Source organism: Ursus arctos, unplaced genomic scaffold (assembly GCF_023065955.2).
Source record: "Ursus arctos isolate Adak ecotype North America unplaced genomic scaffold, UrsArc2.0 scaffold_7, whole genome shotgun sequence".
NCBI classification, from domain to species: Eukaryota; Metazoa; Chordata; class Mammalia; order Carnivora; family Ursidae; genus Ursus; species Ursus arctos.
Window position 1 is genome coordinate 5,089,592 of NW_026623089.1, and position 18,053 is coordinate 5,107,644.

The 18,053-nt window shown below is 43.4% G+C and overlaps 2 protein-coding genes across 5 annotated transcripts in view; one reads left to right on the plus strand and one right to left on the minus strand.

Moving 5' to 3' along the window:
- DOCK1 (dedicator of cytokinesis 1) overlaps positions 1 to 18,053 on the minus strand; it is a 493,249-nt gene that overhangs the window by 266,321 nt on the left and 208,875 nt on the right. The gene's annotated exons all lie outside the window — the stretch shown is intronic.
- Positions 1 to 18,053, plus strand: part of INSYN2A (inhibitory synaptic factor 2A) — a 41,824-nt gene that overhangs the window by 16,403 nt on the left and 7,368 nt on the right. Inside the window, exon 2 of the mRNA XM_026494392.4 lies at positions 9,308 to 9,379. Coding sequence (XP_026350177.3) covers positions 9,308 to 9,379 — 72 coding nt within the window. The remainder of the gene's footprint in view (positions 1 to 9,307; positions 9,380 to 18,053) is intronic.

Here is an 18,053-nt window from a genome sequence, read left to right on the forward strand (position 1 = left end):
GGAGGTACAGTGCTCACTTTCTATGAGTCAGGAAAGAAACAGGTATTTACGATGGACACCTCAAGCCCTGCTCCACGGAAAGCGCTTGTGGGCTCAGCGCCAGGACTCGGAACATGAATCTGTGGCCACGAAGATGCTCTCAGTCACGTGGGACAAAAACACCTCATCACGTCACCAGCATCCATGAGAACCCGCTGCAAGAAAGCCACAAGCAGGGTGCTGGGAACCTGCCGGCAGATATGCTGAGCTGCCGAGGAGGGAACAGAGCGTCTGGGCCAGAACAAAGATGTACCTTTGAATGAGCGCAGAAACTGTCCCCAGAAATAGTTCTACGCCTCTACTCCATCAGCACAGCAGCAGCGCCTTCATATTGGAAACATAGTCCTCTAGATGCTAAGTGTCTTGAGGGCAAGGACTATGTGTCATTCCCCCGAGCAACTCCCGGAAAAGGCCAAGCACCAAGCTGGCCCTGAAGAAGCACTGGATGGGCTGTGACCATGCAGCCAGGCTGAAGGCCAGCTTGTTGTCTGGGCTAATCTACGCCCAAACCCTCTGAGGTCTCAAAGCTAGAACACGAAGTGGAAATAACCGGCATTAGGTTATTAGGATGTGTTTGCTAAGATGACACGAGGCTTGCATGGGAGCTACTTCTTCAAGGATCAACATCTCCATTCCTGGCTCTGGGAGAACAGGCTACGAACAACTCTGAGAACTTTACCTGTGGAATTTAAGAGACAAAACAGTGGATCATAAGGGAAGAGAGGAAAAAATAAAACAAGACAAAATCAGAGAGGAAGACAAACCATAAGAGACTCTTAATCATAGGTAACAAACTGAGGGTTGCTGGAGGGGAGGAGGATGGAGGGATGGGGTAACTGAGTGACGGGCATTAAAGAGGGCACGTGATGTAATGAGCACTGGTTGTTATATAAGACTGATGAATCACTGACCTCTACCACTGAAATTGGTAATACACTATATGTTAATTAATTGGATTTTTAAAACATAGAGATAGACTCAAACATATTTATTAACTTAAAATGTTTATAAATACTTATTCACTGTAATTTTGATTAACAGAGAAAATATTTCATCAGTTTGGAAGTACAGAAAGGCAACATTAGTGTATAAATAAATAAACCTATTTAAAAAAATAAAAGATATTTCAAAGAAGAAGAAAGAAAGAAAGAAAAAGAAAGAAAGACAAAGGTTAAGACAAATAAGAAGAAGAAAGAAGTACCTCCTCCTCTGAATGACTGTGTTCTAAAACATCGTTTCTAAGTAATCTGTTTGACCACAATGCACTTGCCAACAAGCCAAAATTATACATGGTGTTGGGGTTCTAGCCTCCAGTTTTTTTCATCTGTACTGCAACTCAACCAGAAAGTGCTACAAAATCTAACCATCAGCTTGGTAGCAGGATATCCCATCTCTGTTCCAACGTGAAACTCCAAAAATAGATCTCCCTCAGGGGACTCAGCCAGGACAACTCTATTTTTTACACAAGGGATGTTTGGAACATACACACTCATGTTCAGGAGGGTCACATGAGTGTGTGTGGAAAAGAAGAACTTGATGTACTTCAATGCCAATGAGACCTCTTTTCTCCAAAAAGAAGCCCTAGATGAATAGAGGCAACCAGGAGTATAATGGGATTGGCCTTATTACCTGAACTAGAATCTACAGGCAAGAGAGCAGGAGAAGACAGAAACCAGGGTTATAGAATAACTAATGATTGCTGGTTAAAATTCTCAAAACACAAATAATTTGGCGATTATGCCATATTCAAGATACCGAACAGAAAGCATGGGCATGAGTCTTCGCGTTTTATTTAAATCAGGTTAAGAGCTGCTAAATATCACCGGAAATCAGTTCGATCCAACCCTTGTAGATCTACTGAATCAAACTTACCTTCACAATTAATTTTGTTATTTGTCTTCCATTCATCATTCCATGTAGCCACAAACTTTCATTGCCACCTTCCTGTGACCGGCATGCAGGTTTTTGGCTGGGCAAACAGAGGAAACTATGAAACATACCAAGACAGTACCGAATGGCAGGCACTGTGGTAGAGGAAAGGTAATGGGAGCTGCCCAAAGGCACCTGGGGTACAGCTGACTGCCCCACTCCTCCAGAACCTCAGAAGGCTTCCAACCACTCAGCCCTCTTAGACACCCGGGAGGCATGGGGAGACAGGGGTGCCACAAAGAGTTGGGGTCACTGACTTTGCGTTCCTTAAAACACTACCTCACTTTCTAAAAGACGCAAAATGCTTAGCCGGCTGGGCATCCCAGGCCACTGATGAACACGGTACTGCTCAGCCTAACATAGCAGGCTGTCACTGGCTAACAGATGGCTTCTCTCAGCTTCACACCATTGCTAGTGGAAGCCAACAGTGCCTTTTATTGATCGACGGACGATCTTGGGAGTTTATTATGAAAATCGACTTCACGTTAACACACTTAAATTGCATGTTCCCCAAATTCTGGCATTTAATAGCTTAGACGCAAAACACATATAGTTGAGTTTACATGGCTACATAGGGAAAGTCTAAATTCACGTTCACTATGAAACAGCTAATATATAAAGTAACTGCCCTTCCAGGGTATCATCAGGCCAATTCCTAGTGAGAACTCAGCCTTAGGAATAAGCCAAAACCACTGCCAGGGGTGGTCTTAAAACATAGTAGGGGGTCACTGAAAACAGCTGCCTTTGACGACTTTTTGAAGTTTAGTTGCTCCCGACAATAGTTGTGGTATCACTTTATGCCTCTAATCAAAGTCACTTTGAGACTATTAAATGAAAAAGCCCTTTAAGATGCTGACATAAGTGATGGCTCAGTTATCATGAAGGGACAGCTGGAACACAAACCTGGGCTGGAATGTGGTAGAAAAAACACTTCTTGGCACCCAGGGAGAAAGCCAAAAGAACAAGAAGGATCAAAATAAGAATAAATTAAACAAGTGCATAAAATTATCACTGAGAGTCGAGATCGTGCCATTTTCTTTTCTACAGAAACCACCATCTCTAGCTAAGGGCCTAATACATACCTCTGAGTTAACTCAAAGTGACCAATCCAATACCCTATGTGATAAACGTGTTTTGAAGACCACAATTAAAGGATCATGCCCTCGGTTTAGCATCCCCTGAGACACCATCTGTTTACGTGCCAGAAATTCTGAACTTGCTAAAAATCACCGTACCATTGAAAAAATCAGCAACTCAGCAACAGGGTCATGTGCACTCTCTGCCAACGCGGGGCTCCGGGGCACAGGCCCACAGCACACGGCACGCTAACGCACTTATGACATTAGTTGAGAGGAGAATGCTTTTCTGAAGTCAAATACCATCCGCAGTCACCCAGGAATGAAAGAAGAAAATTTTCAATTGGGAAATTAAGATCTTACAGAGAAAATTGTGTTGTGGGATGTGGCAGTAGGAACAGCATGGTCAGAGGCAATCCAATAATCCAGCACTAGTAATTACGACTAAATATCATAGGATTAATTTCTACTTGACAACCATTCTTCTCTGAGATGCTTAAGACGTTGTCAGACTTTGCTTCTGATAACAGGCGCAGTGAGAGGCATTTTTTTCCCCTTTCCTGACCTTTTAAACAAACAATTAATTTTCAGTGGGGAAGGGGGGGGTCAGAGCTGTTTGTCCTGCCTTTCAGGCTTCATCTTCAAGGTCTCGGAGACACTGAGAAGCTTGGATATGTGGCCAGGAAGAAAGCTTTTGGTGACCTTTCTATGACATTTCTCAGCACCCCTTCCTGCCACCTAGGGCCTTGCTATCTTAGATCTCCCTGTGATGCATTCTCGGGAAAGCAGATGCTGTCTGTCACTGCCACCCCTGCTCTTCGGCCGGTGCCTCCCAGGACATAGCTCAGACTGACACCAGCGGCCATCCTTCCTTCAGCATCCCCATGGCTTTGTTATAAAAGCTGCCACACTGGTTCTGCCATGGCCTTACCTTCTTTGTTGCTGTTGTTGTTAATTCTACCTTCCATTACCTCTTGTTGTTGATCTGCAACAGGAATGACTTGCAAACCCCAAATTCATCACCATTTTTCTCCTTTTTATAGAAGCATACAAAGTATATATTTGAAAATGATAACAAAAAAGTGGAGATTACTTCAGAAGCCTGAGGTAGCTGGAGAAACTGGTGGCTTGCATCCAGAGTTAAACTTGAGGAATCTTGGCCACTCCAGAAAGAAGGCCCCAGTGTTGTGTTTGAATGGGCGTGCCCCAACTAGAGTTTCACACTGTCTTTTATAAAGGACACTCATCTTGCTTTCTGTAAAGCAGAGCAAGGTCTTGTAAAGAAATCCACAAAGCACAAGTGGGAATGGCTCTACACCTGGACTCCACCAGAACTATGCAGTAAAATTCACTTGTCCATATCCCTCTCTATTAGCAAATCTGGAGCAAGCCCTCCCTCCTCCATGTGTTTTCACTATGTCCATGCTCTTTACACCCCTATTCATTTCATGACTCTTATCTAGTCTCCTTCAGCTTTCAGTGAAGCCTTCTCTGACCCTAAGTGTCAAAAGGGCATCAAGTGAGGAGAGGTTCCAGATTCTGGAATTCGTTCCTAGTTAGAACTGTGCTCTGGAGGGATTCTCTGGAGTAAGAGAATCAAGGGAACAGAAGAGAGAAAGTTCCAAAGACAGGTCAGCAGCTTGGTGCTTGGCGCTGTCCCTGGTGCTGAATGTTATGTACTTTCCACGTTTCATACATTGCTAAGACCAGAAAATACTGGCAAATGGCAACTAACTGCAGTGGACAATAGTGAGTGCTACAAGATCAATGTATTAAAAAATCCTTATTTACAATAAGCATGCTTATCACAATGGTACAAAGGGGTTCCTATTGGGGAAAAAAGTGGGGACCAAAGCTTTTCACAATGTATACTTTTTGCCTTTTGTACTTGGTTGGAATTTTTTCATTAGATTCGTCTATTACTGAACTTCAGTATGAGAACCAAAAGAGTGACAATATTATTTGGTCACATTACTATTAAACAAATACTCAGTGTACCAGGCACTGTGACAGGCATAGGATTATAAACCTGTATAAGGTAAAACTCAAAACAAAAGGAAAGAGAGCGTTAGAAAGATAGCAATTAACTTGCAAGATGGAAAACTTATAATTTTTGATCAAGACACTCTTACTCTGCAGCTTTTACATCAATGATCTAAGCTCTCTCTTCTCCGAACTTACAATCGCAAAAGATCTCTAGCCCTACTGTCACTAGAGAAACATCTGCTCCAGCAGTTCAAAGAGTTTGGATTTCTCCTCTTCACGGCAATGGTGATCTAGAAAGATAATCATTCCAAGTATTGGTTTTATGACTTGCTTCCAAGTGAGAAGAAAAAATTAGGGAAATTCCATAACAGCACTTCGTGTTCCCTGTCCTATAGAAAGAATTTATCTGTTTCATCTATATTTAGAGAACACATTCATTCAGATGCTGTAACACAATTATTAATGTGACCATAAAATTATCAGTGAAGCCAAACCCTAGAGCTTGAAAGCTCCAAGGACAATTAGATGGATTATCAAAGCAATAAGCACAATGGATTACATAGTTTAAACCCTCTCCTGAAAACACCCTCATGCTTAATAAAATTTTTGCAGGCATAACTTGATTGACATTGGCTGCTGGAGGCAGCTTATGACTTAACTGCATGATACAAAGGCAACACTTTAAATTTTATCCACAAATTAATTTCTCATTGACTTCTACTTCTATAAACTGCCTTTATGGACTCCAAACACTTAAATTCCTTAAACAAAAGAAAGGTCCTTTAAAAAAAATCTTAGAAACATACTGAGGGGCCTCTCTAAGAAAAGTTGATGGCAATGAGATCCTGAAAATACTTCCCAGATATGGTGGAAAAAGGAGGGACCATCTGTTTTTCTTTTAAATTAGCTAAAAACCAATGACCACAAAAATGTCTCCATATAAAGCAGGCATGATGACTCATTTGCTTATCAATAGACATTAGCCAAACCATACTATATTTTAGGATTGAGTGAATTAGATTGTGTTGTAAATAAAAGAAGCAAGGGAAAGGAAATTGGATGAAAGTGATGTTGGAGGCGTGGGTGAGAGTAAGTCAAGAAGTGTTTTCCACGTCACTCTTTCATCCAACTGTAAGAAAAAGTCTAGAGTGGCTACCCATTAAATTCAAAATAATGTTCAAAGTGTTTCCTATTTTACACGGTCTGATCTCATCTTCCCCCACCCCAACTCCTGTATGCAACATCTGTTCTAGCCACACTGGCCTTTTTCTTCTGTCATGTGAACATACCAACATCATTCACTGCAGGAAGTTCACATGTGATGGTCCCCCTGCTTGCACCACTCAGCCCTTCATCTTCAGATGACTCACTTCTTTTTTTATTATCATTGAAGTCCCACTTCAGAATCTGTGTCCTCAGTGTGCTAGCTAAAGCCACCTCTCCACAACCTTTCCTTAACACGTGTTACCAGAACTCAACCATCCACCCATCCATCCATGCATCCATCCATCCACTTGTTTATGTATTGCTTGCCTACCTCTGCCACTCTACTGCAAGCTTTGTGAGGACAAGGACTCTGTCTTATTCAAAAATATCTCCTCGGTAGCTAAATAATGCCTAACACTTAATAGGCACTTAATAACTATTTGCTTACTGACTGTAACAGTGTTTAAAAAAAATGTGTGTGCTTTTTAGAAGGGGATAAGAATAGAGTCTTTTCAGAAAATGCTTTAAAAAAGCAATTTCTAACTGAAAAATGCCCAGGTTCTGGAAGAGAGTCCTTTAGTGCATTTCTGTTACCCTTGTCCTGCCATTGCTGGATTCATTGACTATCCCAAGTTGCCAATTACACATACATAGTGCAGAATACCAGTCCCAAGGTAGAAGGAAGGCATCACAGAGAATCAGAAGCCTGGGGTCTAAGAATAATGAGATCCTGGATGTGAAATGTTACTGTATTCTCCTCTTTAAAATGAGATACCATAATTAATTTGAGGGCTCAAGGCTCCAATGTGAGACACTTAGGAACTCTGAGATATTGGGCAAGTAAGGGGTGTTGGTGTTGCTGAGGCTTGATCAAGATTTTACCTAGGGTCTAAGACTGGAAGGTTCTACAAGCTTGGAATTCACTTTTCCTCAGAAACCAGAAAGAGTGCCCCTCAGATAAGGGCTAAGAAATGTCCCTGATTTTGCCCGCTTTCTTTCAAAAGCCTCACCTTTGGACTATGACTAACACCTATAAACAGCCACCCTTGTTGGCGGTTAGCATATGCTCGTGCAACACAAAAGCAGAACAGTACCTCACTTGCAACCTGACCTAAGAGTGTGACACGTTCCGCACCATGCCATGTCACTGCGAGGACGTGGGCTCAAGTGTTGTGCACAATATTGTACAAAATGACCTCAGTCAGAAATGAGCTTAGGGCAAGATCTAGTAGAATATGCTGAATGGAGAGGTCCCTTTATGTATACATCAGGCATGGAAGAATGGACAAGATCGATGTCATGACACAGGGAACCCTGGAAGGGGTCTGACCACTCTGGAGGCAGTGGGAAGGTTCATGAGGAATGTACTCTTGGGGTCTGTCAACAAGAGGAAAAGTCTAAGTAAGAAAGTGGCCATGTCTGGTGAAGGGGAGGTTGAGACGCACAGGATCTTGACTGTTCCTCTCTACTAAGCCAAGGGGAGAGTAAACACCAAATGTGCATATCCAAAGGATCCCAATACAGAAAGTGATGGTGGACAAAGGTCAACACACATGCAGCCACACGACGATTCCAGACCTTGCCCAAATACACTGGGGTCACAAGCAAAGATCAGCAGCACTTTAGGGCAGAATATAGTCACTTGATTAATAAGCAAAATACACAGAATTCAAAAGGCAAGTCCTGAGTTTACCAAAGCTCACAAAGACAACATGACATTGAGTGGGAAGTCTTTTTGTCAAATGTTTATGGAACACAAAATATAATGAGGAAAGCAAAAGTTATTTTCAATTCGAAATCCACGATGCATACAAGAGAAGTTTACATAGCAAAGGTGATAAAAATATTGACTATCGATGTTGACGGAAAACCTTCTGTGCACACTATCACCATGTTGAGTGATTCTATAAATGTAAATTTACCCCCTAAGTGTACATATGCCAACTCAGATGGAAGATTTTCTTCTGCCACGAATTTACAGGCTGTGGTTATGTTTGCCCCTGGGTACAAAGGAATATTTGGAAAAACTACACCTGGCTGTTAAAAATATCAGAGAAGAAAGGTCAGCTGAAATCGTTAGAAGAAAGGGCAAGAAAGCACCCCTAATGCTAATTTCTTGAGGTAACCAGGCCAAAATATAGTTAAGGCCTGGTCAAGAAAATCCTGCTTATCAACCTTTTATTCAACCTTCCATAGTAGGCTCCAAAAAACACTCTAAGGTTAGTTTTCTGTTTTTAAGAGGAAGAGAGTTTACCAACCTTGCCACCCCCTTCCCCAAAATAACAAACCTGTGTGGCCTCATAGGGCTGATAGATCTCATGGATAATATGGCAGACAAGATCAGTGGAAGGCATGACAGCAGCACTAGGATACTCTACCACAAGGCTGAACAAATTGTTTTCTCTCTAGAGCCAGAGAATAAATATTCTGGAATCTGGAAACCAAGAAGCAAAATGGAAGATGCCGTGTAGATACTTAGGAAAAAATGTTGATTTTTTTTTTTTAATCTCAAAATCTTTTTGGACACTGTAATTTAAATATCATTAATTTACATAGTTTCCAAGTATTATTATTCTTTCTTTCTTTCCCCTACCATTTAAAATATAAAATCCATTCTTAGCCTGCTGCAAAAAATCAGACAGAGGACAGATTCAGCCCGAGAACCGTGGATTGCAGCTTGTCCTCCAGCAGGCCAAGAGGTTGTGGGGCAAAGTTAAGCCATGGAGTCAGCATATCTGGCATTGGTTTTCCCTCCACGTTTAAAATACCATAAATATAAAGCTGCACTGAAACATCCTCAGTTTTCTTTTAGCAAAATCAGATTATCTACTTCATCCAGTAGCTTATGTTCACATTCTGGATTTATTTTAACGCTCATCTTAGCTGTAGGTATTGCATTGGTTTTGTATGATAAATGCAGACAGGAGCCAAATGGGAAACACACGTGAATCAGTTTCCATTACCATGACGAGCAATGGCATTGGGAAAGCATCTGATGTGAGGTGTCTGCTCTATAACAGCCAGCAACCACCAACCACCACTTGTAATGCTCTCCTGTTCTTATCTTGTAGGCTTTCATATCGGACGGGGCAAGACACAGCTAATTGTGACACATGCAGGAACAGTGCATGTATTATCTATAGGTATGTTAACCTCCTCCTCCCACTTTTCTATTATGAGTGACAAATGATGTTTACCCACGAATGCAAGAATCATCGGGGGCCATGCTGGGATGACGATAACACACACAAAGTAAAGGGCCTTACTTGATCATAATTCTAAGCTCCTTCTAAATACTCAACCCCAGGTGTACGATCCCAGGATGAGGGACAGCTTGAACTCATTTATCTTGCAAATGTATCTTAGTGTTTTCAAAAAGTGGTATAAGTTTGATGGCTTGCTCCTTCAGAATCGCTAGCCATGAGCACTGTGCTGTGTGTTCGGGAAAAGCTCAGAGAGCTAAGCCCTTCAGATGGTATAGATCAAAGACCGCAAACCACACTGGATGTGCTAGGAATACCATGGAAGAACCCAGGCTGCTTGCACCAAATATGCATTTTATTTCCTTAGGAACTCACAGAGATTGCGGCACTGGCATCCCTTGGGACACAATCCCCTGTTTAGAATCTATACTGCTGTTCATCATGTTTTTTTAATTTAATGTTTGTTTAGATTATTTGCATCAACAAGAATACAGCAGAAACTTTCAGTAGGGAAAAACCATGTTAGGCTTCTTGCGGAAATTTAGAATTTTCAGACATGGTCACAACCTTCAGGGAGGTTATTGTCTGTTTTCTCTTCGGAAATGTAATTTTCACAAACAAGATGCGAGAGCAGTAAGAGATGTTATGATTTAGTTCATTGTTGAAACTTAAGCCGGAAGGCCAATGTGAGTGGACCTACCAAATTATCAAAAACAATTCTCGCTGCATGGTTATAGATCTAGACATGTGTACAAGAACTCCCATCTCCTCTCCCTGACGAATACACCTTCTAAAAAGATCTTCAAAGACACCATCCTCTCAAAAAAGGTGGAGACGGGCAGGGAGATCGTGTAAATGTCTTCAATGTAGCATAAAGCTTGAATCCACACCTTCTTGGGCCCATCACACATCTCCAGCCTAGGCAGAACACCCCACATGGGACTCAGACTCTTGAAAAGCACAACTGGGTCACCTGGGGACTCCCTCTGGGGCCAGGCAGAAGAACCCAAAGGCAGACATGAATGAGCACCACGTGTCACCCTAGCACATTCCTTACTGCACAAGTTCACAAAGGGCAATTCTGCCTCCAAGGGGACATCTGGCAAGGTCTGGAAGGAGACGTTTTCAGCTGTCACAATTGGTGAGGTGTCACTAGCATCGAGTAGATAGAGCCCAGGGATGCTGCTAATATCCTATAAAGCAGAGGACAGCCCCAAAACAAGAATTCGCCAAGGCTAACAAAGCCTGCCCCGCTGGAACCACCCCCGGGTTAAGGTCTGTAAAAGGCACACGCCCACTGCTAAGGCCTCCTGACAGTACGCAGGGAGCCCGGACCCCCGCAGCAGCCCTGGGCCAGCATGCCAAGCCGCCTGCTTGTCCTCCCACTTTTAATAAAGAAGAGGTGAAAAGCAAGCACCCAGGCAAATTTTGTTTGTCAGGAACTCCCACAAATTGCAAATTACCTCCTCAGAGACAGCTCCGTATCAGAGAAGTTTGGTTAGGAATACTTTCACTACATGCATGTGGTGGAAGGGAATTGAGAGTCAACAGTGAAGGGGTGAAACTCTGACATAAAATAACCCTTCGCTAATACTAGTCATTAGGAAAAGAAGCGGAGAATGTAAAGCACCTGGTATCTACCCTCACCGTTTAGCTTCTGTTACTCTGGGAGCTGGGGCTCACCCAGTCTTTCAATGCAACAGAGCAGAAGTGAGCAGAGATTTTCCGAGAAGGTTCAGGGTGAGCTTGATGAGCACAAACCCATTTAACATTTTGTGGGTGATTGAAAAAAGAATTTATTAGGGCACTCTCCAGTGTAACTGAAGTAATTTAAGTAAATTTAGCTCTAAATCCAGAGGTAACGTACATTAAAAGTGATATTAAAAGTGATTTAACAAGCCTGTGAAGGACAGAAATTTGTCTTTTTCAGGAATTAGCTCTGAGTGGTTGCTATTTAGAATTGGCTCAACCAACATTCTGCATGAATCCCAATACACTGGCTACTGGCCCACTTTCTCAAAGAACTGTGAGCGTCTCAGAACAACAGGAAATTGCCAAAATTGAGCAAAGACTCACCAGTCAGAGGGACTGGGCCACTGGGATCACTCTGGTTACCTCCTACAAAATGGGGAAAATACACATCCACTCAGAGACCCTGCAGTCAGAACGCGACCCCAGGGATTGCAGCGTGCTGGCATGCGTCTTCAGGAACTGAAAGATATGACCCTCCAGAGCCGGGCACACCCCCCTCCCCCAACAGTCCTCCCTCTAAATGAGCCAAGCATCCCTGGAGAGGTGTTGCTAGGAAAACTGGAATGTTAGATCTCTTTTTCAGGAAAGTATTTTAAAATCTCTCCCTTCAGAGTGATGGCAACACCAGTTCCCCAGCCCCCAAACTTGTAAAGCAAACAGAAGTTATTCTAGAAGGGCTTAAGAGCAACATTTCAGCTAGACTCCCACAGCCTCCACACTTGCAGCCCTTAATAAGGATCTCAGTATCACTACCAGACTGAACGCACACGGCTCATCAAGCTCCGTTTCCAACTTTCCTATCACTTTACGTTAGAAATTATGAAAATTTAACTGTTACTAACTTGCACAAGGTTACAGGTCAACAAAAAAAATGTAAACACTCTGTACCCTGGTTATTGACACTAGACCAGAGTTTTCTGAGCTCCGTGGGGATGCTAAGACAGGTGAAAGCTCACTTTTAGTCAACTAACTGAAAAACCAGTCAAAAGGGAACTTATACACTTAACCTGTTAACTGAATTTTCATCCTATAAATTGAGGTCGTCCATTTCGCAGATTTAAAGTTATGCCAGGCTTTTGAGGGGCAGCCCAGATGTTATCTGTGAATGTGGGCCCTGTGCTCTAGTTCCAAGTGATTTTCCATGAACACCCTGCGAGGGAATCTGAGTTCAGAACACAGTTCTAGATCCCGATTTGCCCCTACCTTTTCCACACTTGCTATCTGGTCACACCCTACTCTGTCCAAAACTGTAACTCACAGAAGGAATTCTCTTCTAAGGTCTATTACGCTGGTTTATGCAACATTCAAATAAATCACATCGTTTCAATGATGGGTACAAATGGCATACGCAGATCCCAACACAACATCCTCTTGGTGAGCACAGAGCTGCAGGATAAGAACAGGGTTGTGGGTCAGCCACAGAGAAGCTTGTTCGCCAGGAGCGATGGCCTGTGTGGGCGTCAGTTACATCATGGGGGAAGCACATGGTGGCTAACCCAGGACAGCCATTGGGGGGGGGGCTTCCATCATACTGTCTGAATATAAAAGACGAATAGAACGGGACGAAAGGATACTGGTCTGGCTCTTGGAAGACTTGCATCACTCTGAGTCTGCCCGATAGATGGCCTTTGCTGACACACCTAGATACGTAACTTCCCCATGGCAGGGTTCCCTTTCAAAAAAGAGAAAGGACAGCAAGGGGGATTCAACCAGGTGATTTTTCAGTTTCCGGTTAGCCCTAGGATTTAATCCTCAAATGCCAAAGGCTTCATGAAGAATAGAGGTTTCTTTGGTAGAAAAGCATTCAAAACTCATTAGTCCTTTTGCAGGAGAAGTCACCTGTCTGGGGGACCTGCAGCAGTGCACATGGGCAGCCCCAGCATCCCAGAAGTGACCCAAAGACAGTGTCCAGATTTCAGAGGCTTTATGACTAAAGTCCATTTCTTCTCACCAAGGAAATGCACAAGCAAGTCCTCCTTCAATTCCCACACACAGCTCTACGGAGGGAGGGTCCCATCACCAAGGGGCAAGTTAGCTCAAGGTCAAGGTCCTTGCAGTTGTTTCCAAGCGTGGCTTTGGCACCCACGCTCTCAGACACCAGAGCCTGCATCCTAAACTTTGCGACTATTCCTAGGAGTCTCCATACCACCATCTCAGCCACTGCTGTTGGTCTTTCCCATGGGATCCCTCGAGTACCTCGAGATTGAACAGGTTAAAGGAGTTTCAAAATAAAGAAAATTTTAAATCCCAAAAGACTGGGTATCCGAGAAACTGGGAGTACACAAGGGGCCATCACAACTGCTATATCGACACGTTGCAATTCGTCATACCTGTGCACTGGCAGGCAGAGAGCCCTGGAGGTCAATGAATTTGACCCAGCCTGTCTTGCATGTATACACCGCTCTTTTCGCTCGAAACCCAATTACCCTCCCTGAGCAGCATAAGAATCCACTGTGTTTCCAGTAACACTTGGCCCAGGGAAATGCAAAGGGTGCCATGTTCAAGACCTGGCTGCCTGCAGTTTTATCAACACGGTCCTGTAATAAATGTGTACCTTTGCCATGGGCGGCCGTACATATTTCTCTGTAAAAAATAAGCCTGTCGTGGAAATATACAGGACTTGGAAGAAACATCAAAAGGACAAAAGGTCTTGAAGCAATTTCAGGGAAAAAGGCTGCCAGTACCACAAGTGAGAGGTTGGCAACATCAGCCTGCCACCGCCTCCTGCTCAGGGACCAGGCGCCCCAGAGGCTGGGGCCGTACCCCCCCTCTCTCTGGTGGGGTATCCACTAAATCTCTAACATCACGTGGGGCAGCATGAAAGGATCAGAGAGGTCCCTTACAGCTCTGAAAGCTGGTTGACTCCATGATTTACAAGTGATTTACTGCAGGAGTGAGTCTGAGCTTCTACAGAAAGTAGACATGGAGGGAAATGTGAGGACAGTCACAAGGCATTTCTCAACTGAGTAACGTCCATTCCAGCATTGGCAAATCGATTTATGCAGAGCCACAGAACTGTTCCTGGGCAGCGAATTGATTGCCCTGCTCCCTCGTCCACTGAAACCTCAAACATCAAAAGTAATATTTCCCATAACTGGGAATTTTGAGGTGGTTGACATGATTACATTTTTCCTAAGACAATATCCCTTGGATTGTGATCTGGACCAATTGTGAAATTCTAATTAAAGACCATCTCAGCATGAAAAAAGATTAAAAGAGATGCAAGTTTCAGTTTTCTTTAGTAAAACTTTTCTGGCTCATCATCCATATTTCCTGTCACAATATGCTGTAATTATTTCAGACAATGTTTTAAGGATAAATTACTAATATAATCTTTGCTCATAAGCAGTTCAAATCCTTTGTACCCAGCCTATCTTGGTTAATTCTCTTGTCAGACAAATCTGATGAGTCACGCTACTGATGATTCACCTTTTGTTCAGATTGAGTTTCAGAACGGAACAATGAAATACACCATTTCCCTCCTTTACTGAAGTGGTTAATTTGCAAAATAATACCACAACAAAATGGCTTGAATTCAAATTTGTACATTTTAAAGAAAATAGCATGTGCCAACCTCGATTCAAAGGACTGTGGGAATGAAAGCAAGATCTGAAAGGCAATAATGACGCCGATGATGATTCAGATTCATTAAACAGAATCTTTACCAGAATTTTAAATTCTGCTGTGTTAGAATTCCCACCGTTAGAAGCCCTGAGGCTGCTGTACCGCCCAGGAGGACACTGTCCACACCTGCCCCATTTCTACACATCAAGGCCACCACACAGCTGGCCTCCAGGGACATGAATTATGTGGCAGACGAGTAAGGGAGCAGGAATCTGGATGGACAGGAATGCTGAGGGCCTGCTTTGTTTTCAACACCACTGAGGGAGGGATCTTGCAGAAGGCCATGTTGTCTATGTCCTATTTTCGTCATCTGATGTGTTCCACTGATGGTCAAGCACGGGCAGGATTTCAAACAACCATTTGATTAAATATCCAAGCCCTTTCCATGTGGTGCTTATATGCATTTCTGCAGCAAGCATTTCCAGCGGGACTCCTAAGAAATGACAGGCTTCGCCCCAGTCACTGGGAGATGAGAAGTCTAATCTGGCTAAAGATAACCCCACATACTCCCCCTACCCTAAGACTCTGCAACAACAGAGCTCTGACAGAGGGGAACCTTCTGTTGGATAGATAAGTGCCAGAGACACCAAGACCAAAGACAGATAAGGAGAAGCTGAAGGAAGCAGGGATGCTTGACCTGCAAGGCGGCCTACTCACGGGAGGCGGGATCATGTTGAAGGACAGCATGCTGGGGAGGGTTTAGATGTGAGCTCTAGAGCCTACCCCCCAGGCCAGAGAATCAGGAACCACAGGAGGAGCTAGGGAGAGAAACAGCCAGAGCTTCCCCAAGGGTGAAGGGGATGCCTCACTGCACATGTACACTCATCTTTACAGAAGGTGGGAACCTTCTAGTACCTCGCAATCTCTGACTGCTCATCCAGTAGGAAGTTCCTAAATTCTACATGTTCATTTCCAAAAGGACTGGAAGATTTTAGGAAAAAATGAGTCAATGATCCTTATTCGAGATGGAAGGAGGAATTCACAGAACTAACAAATGGCATTTTCTCAAACCGTCCTTGGTAATTCATTACATGGCCAATAAGAGCACAAAATATAAGGACGCAAAGATTCCAGATAAAACTACACATGGAAATTTTAGCGATTCTCGTGTACTGCACTAATTGCAAAGAGCTGGGGAGGGTGACGCAGGATCAGGACAGCCACCAGCACTGAAAGCCTCAGGACTAATGAAGTCTTATTGTTAAGAGAGGTAATTGCATTTGTATGCAGAAATGGTGCCAAGTCTAGCCTGTCCAGAGCCCACTTGGAGTGGGATCTCTGCAGCCTTTGTCATTCAGTGATTATCTCTTAGTGGACGTGCTCCTTCCAGTCCTGCTCTAATTACCGCCACTTGTGCATATTAAGTTCTTTAACAACATGAACTGATGTGGAGGAAATTAGCCTTTTGTCTAATATTTAGTGCTCTGTTCTTGGTATTTACGGTGAATGATGGGCTGGGAGGAAGATGACAGAAAGGAGTAATCCCGGGATGATACCTTACGTAGTGATTCTGGCATAAGGAAGCTTTTTTTTAATAAAGTAAATTAAAAGTCAGAACAAAAGATTCACCAGACCTCAGAATTCTCCTTGAAAATTCCCAAACCTAACAATCCAAGTTTTTCTATTCCATCAGAATTTTAAAAACATATTGTTTCTTTTTCCCCAATATATAAGGATTTAGGCTTTTGTAATAGTAACACCTTAGTTCTGACATGTAACTCTGATACGTGTTAGATGCTGGAAAACTGAAAACTGATTACTCATCTCAACATATTGTTTGTAAAGCAATTTGTTAAAATACATTTAGCAGAGAAAGGTTGATTACACTGATGATACCCTCCTCTTAACAACCCTCGCTTTTGGTTATGCCCAGAGTAACGGTTAAGGAGGCATTCACCGATGTTCAAAACCATTGAGAGGAGGCTGCAGTGTCAACAGCATGAGAAAATGGATGTGATTCATTTTTACACAAATACAGATTTTTTTAAGGGGCCAGATGCAGGACTCAGTCCCTACCACAATGCCGAGTTAGATCATCTGAAATTCCACAGGGAACGTGGAGATTAGAGACAACGGTGGTTGCTAAGGCCACACGAAGGACTCTCCTGTCTGCCATTTTGAAAGAGTTCCTCTCTTTCTCTTTTTTTTTTTTTTAAGATTTTATTTATTTGAGAGAAAGCAAGCGAGAGAGAGTGTGAGTGCCAGCGCACGAGCAGGGGGGAGGGGCAGAGGCAGAGGGAAAAGCAAACTCTCCACTGAGCAGGGAGCCCAATGTGGCCTCAATCCCAGGACCCTGGGATCATGACCTGAGCCGAGGGCAGACGCTTCACTGACTGAACCACCCAGACACCCTGAAAAAGCTCCTCTCTTACACATAGCATCTCTGGGGGTAGAGTGGGGAGCCTAGGGTTTCGATGGTCACTGGTGACACCAGAGGACATGTACAAGAAACTAATGGTTTTCTGGTCTGTGTGATGAGACTCTCACTGCGTTCTATCAGTCAGATGGCATTCCTCAGCTCAGATCAGAACAGAGGAGGAGCTCCTCAGAGCATCTAGCAATCCAATCCTGGGTTGGTGGCCCAGGGCGTCGGCTGCTTTGCACACTACCTCCAGCACCGAAACCCCAGGAAGTCATTTGCCTCCCTGGGCAGACAAGTGCCCATCCTCAAAATGGTAAGAGCGAATGAAGTGATGGCCAATGTGTTGGCCAACCTTCAGTAACCTAACACGGTGTTCTACCCCGGCACCTGCCAGACTCACTACAACCAATTTTGGAGAGTTGTGTGTTTTCTCCTTTTAAGTGCAGTTACAATGTATTTCCTGTCCAAAACTTAAAAACAAAACCAAACAAAATAAAAACTCATGCTCTTCACTGAGGCCAGGGACAGCAGCATAGTGGCAGGCTACATTTAATAATTATTGTTCCTTTCTAATGACAATGTATGATCTCTGTGGCTTGCTAGGAGTATGGCATAAGATATGTTTAATGGACATGTGACACTCTTGTTAGTGATCTGGTCCCTTTCCTACTTGATAAATTATTATGGGTAGAGGTTATAAATAGAGCTGGAGTCTTTCCTCTTTGACCTCTCTGTGGCACAATTTCTGGGAGGCTAACACGTGGTTCCTTGATCCTGGTGCGTCTGGCCAGCCCATAAACTCAGGCACTTGAATGAGGGCTGGGTAACAAGACCAGTATTTGTACTCCAGAGGAACTCAAAGATAGGATGTAGATC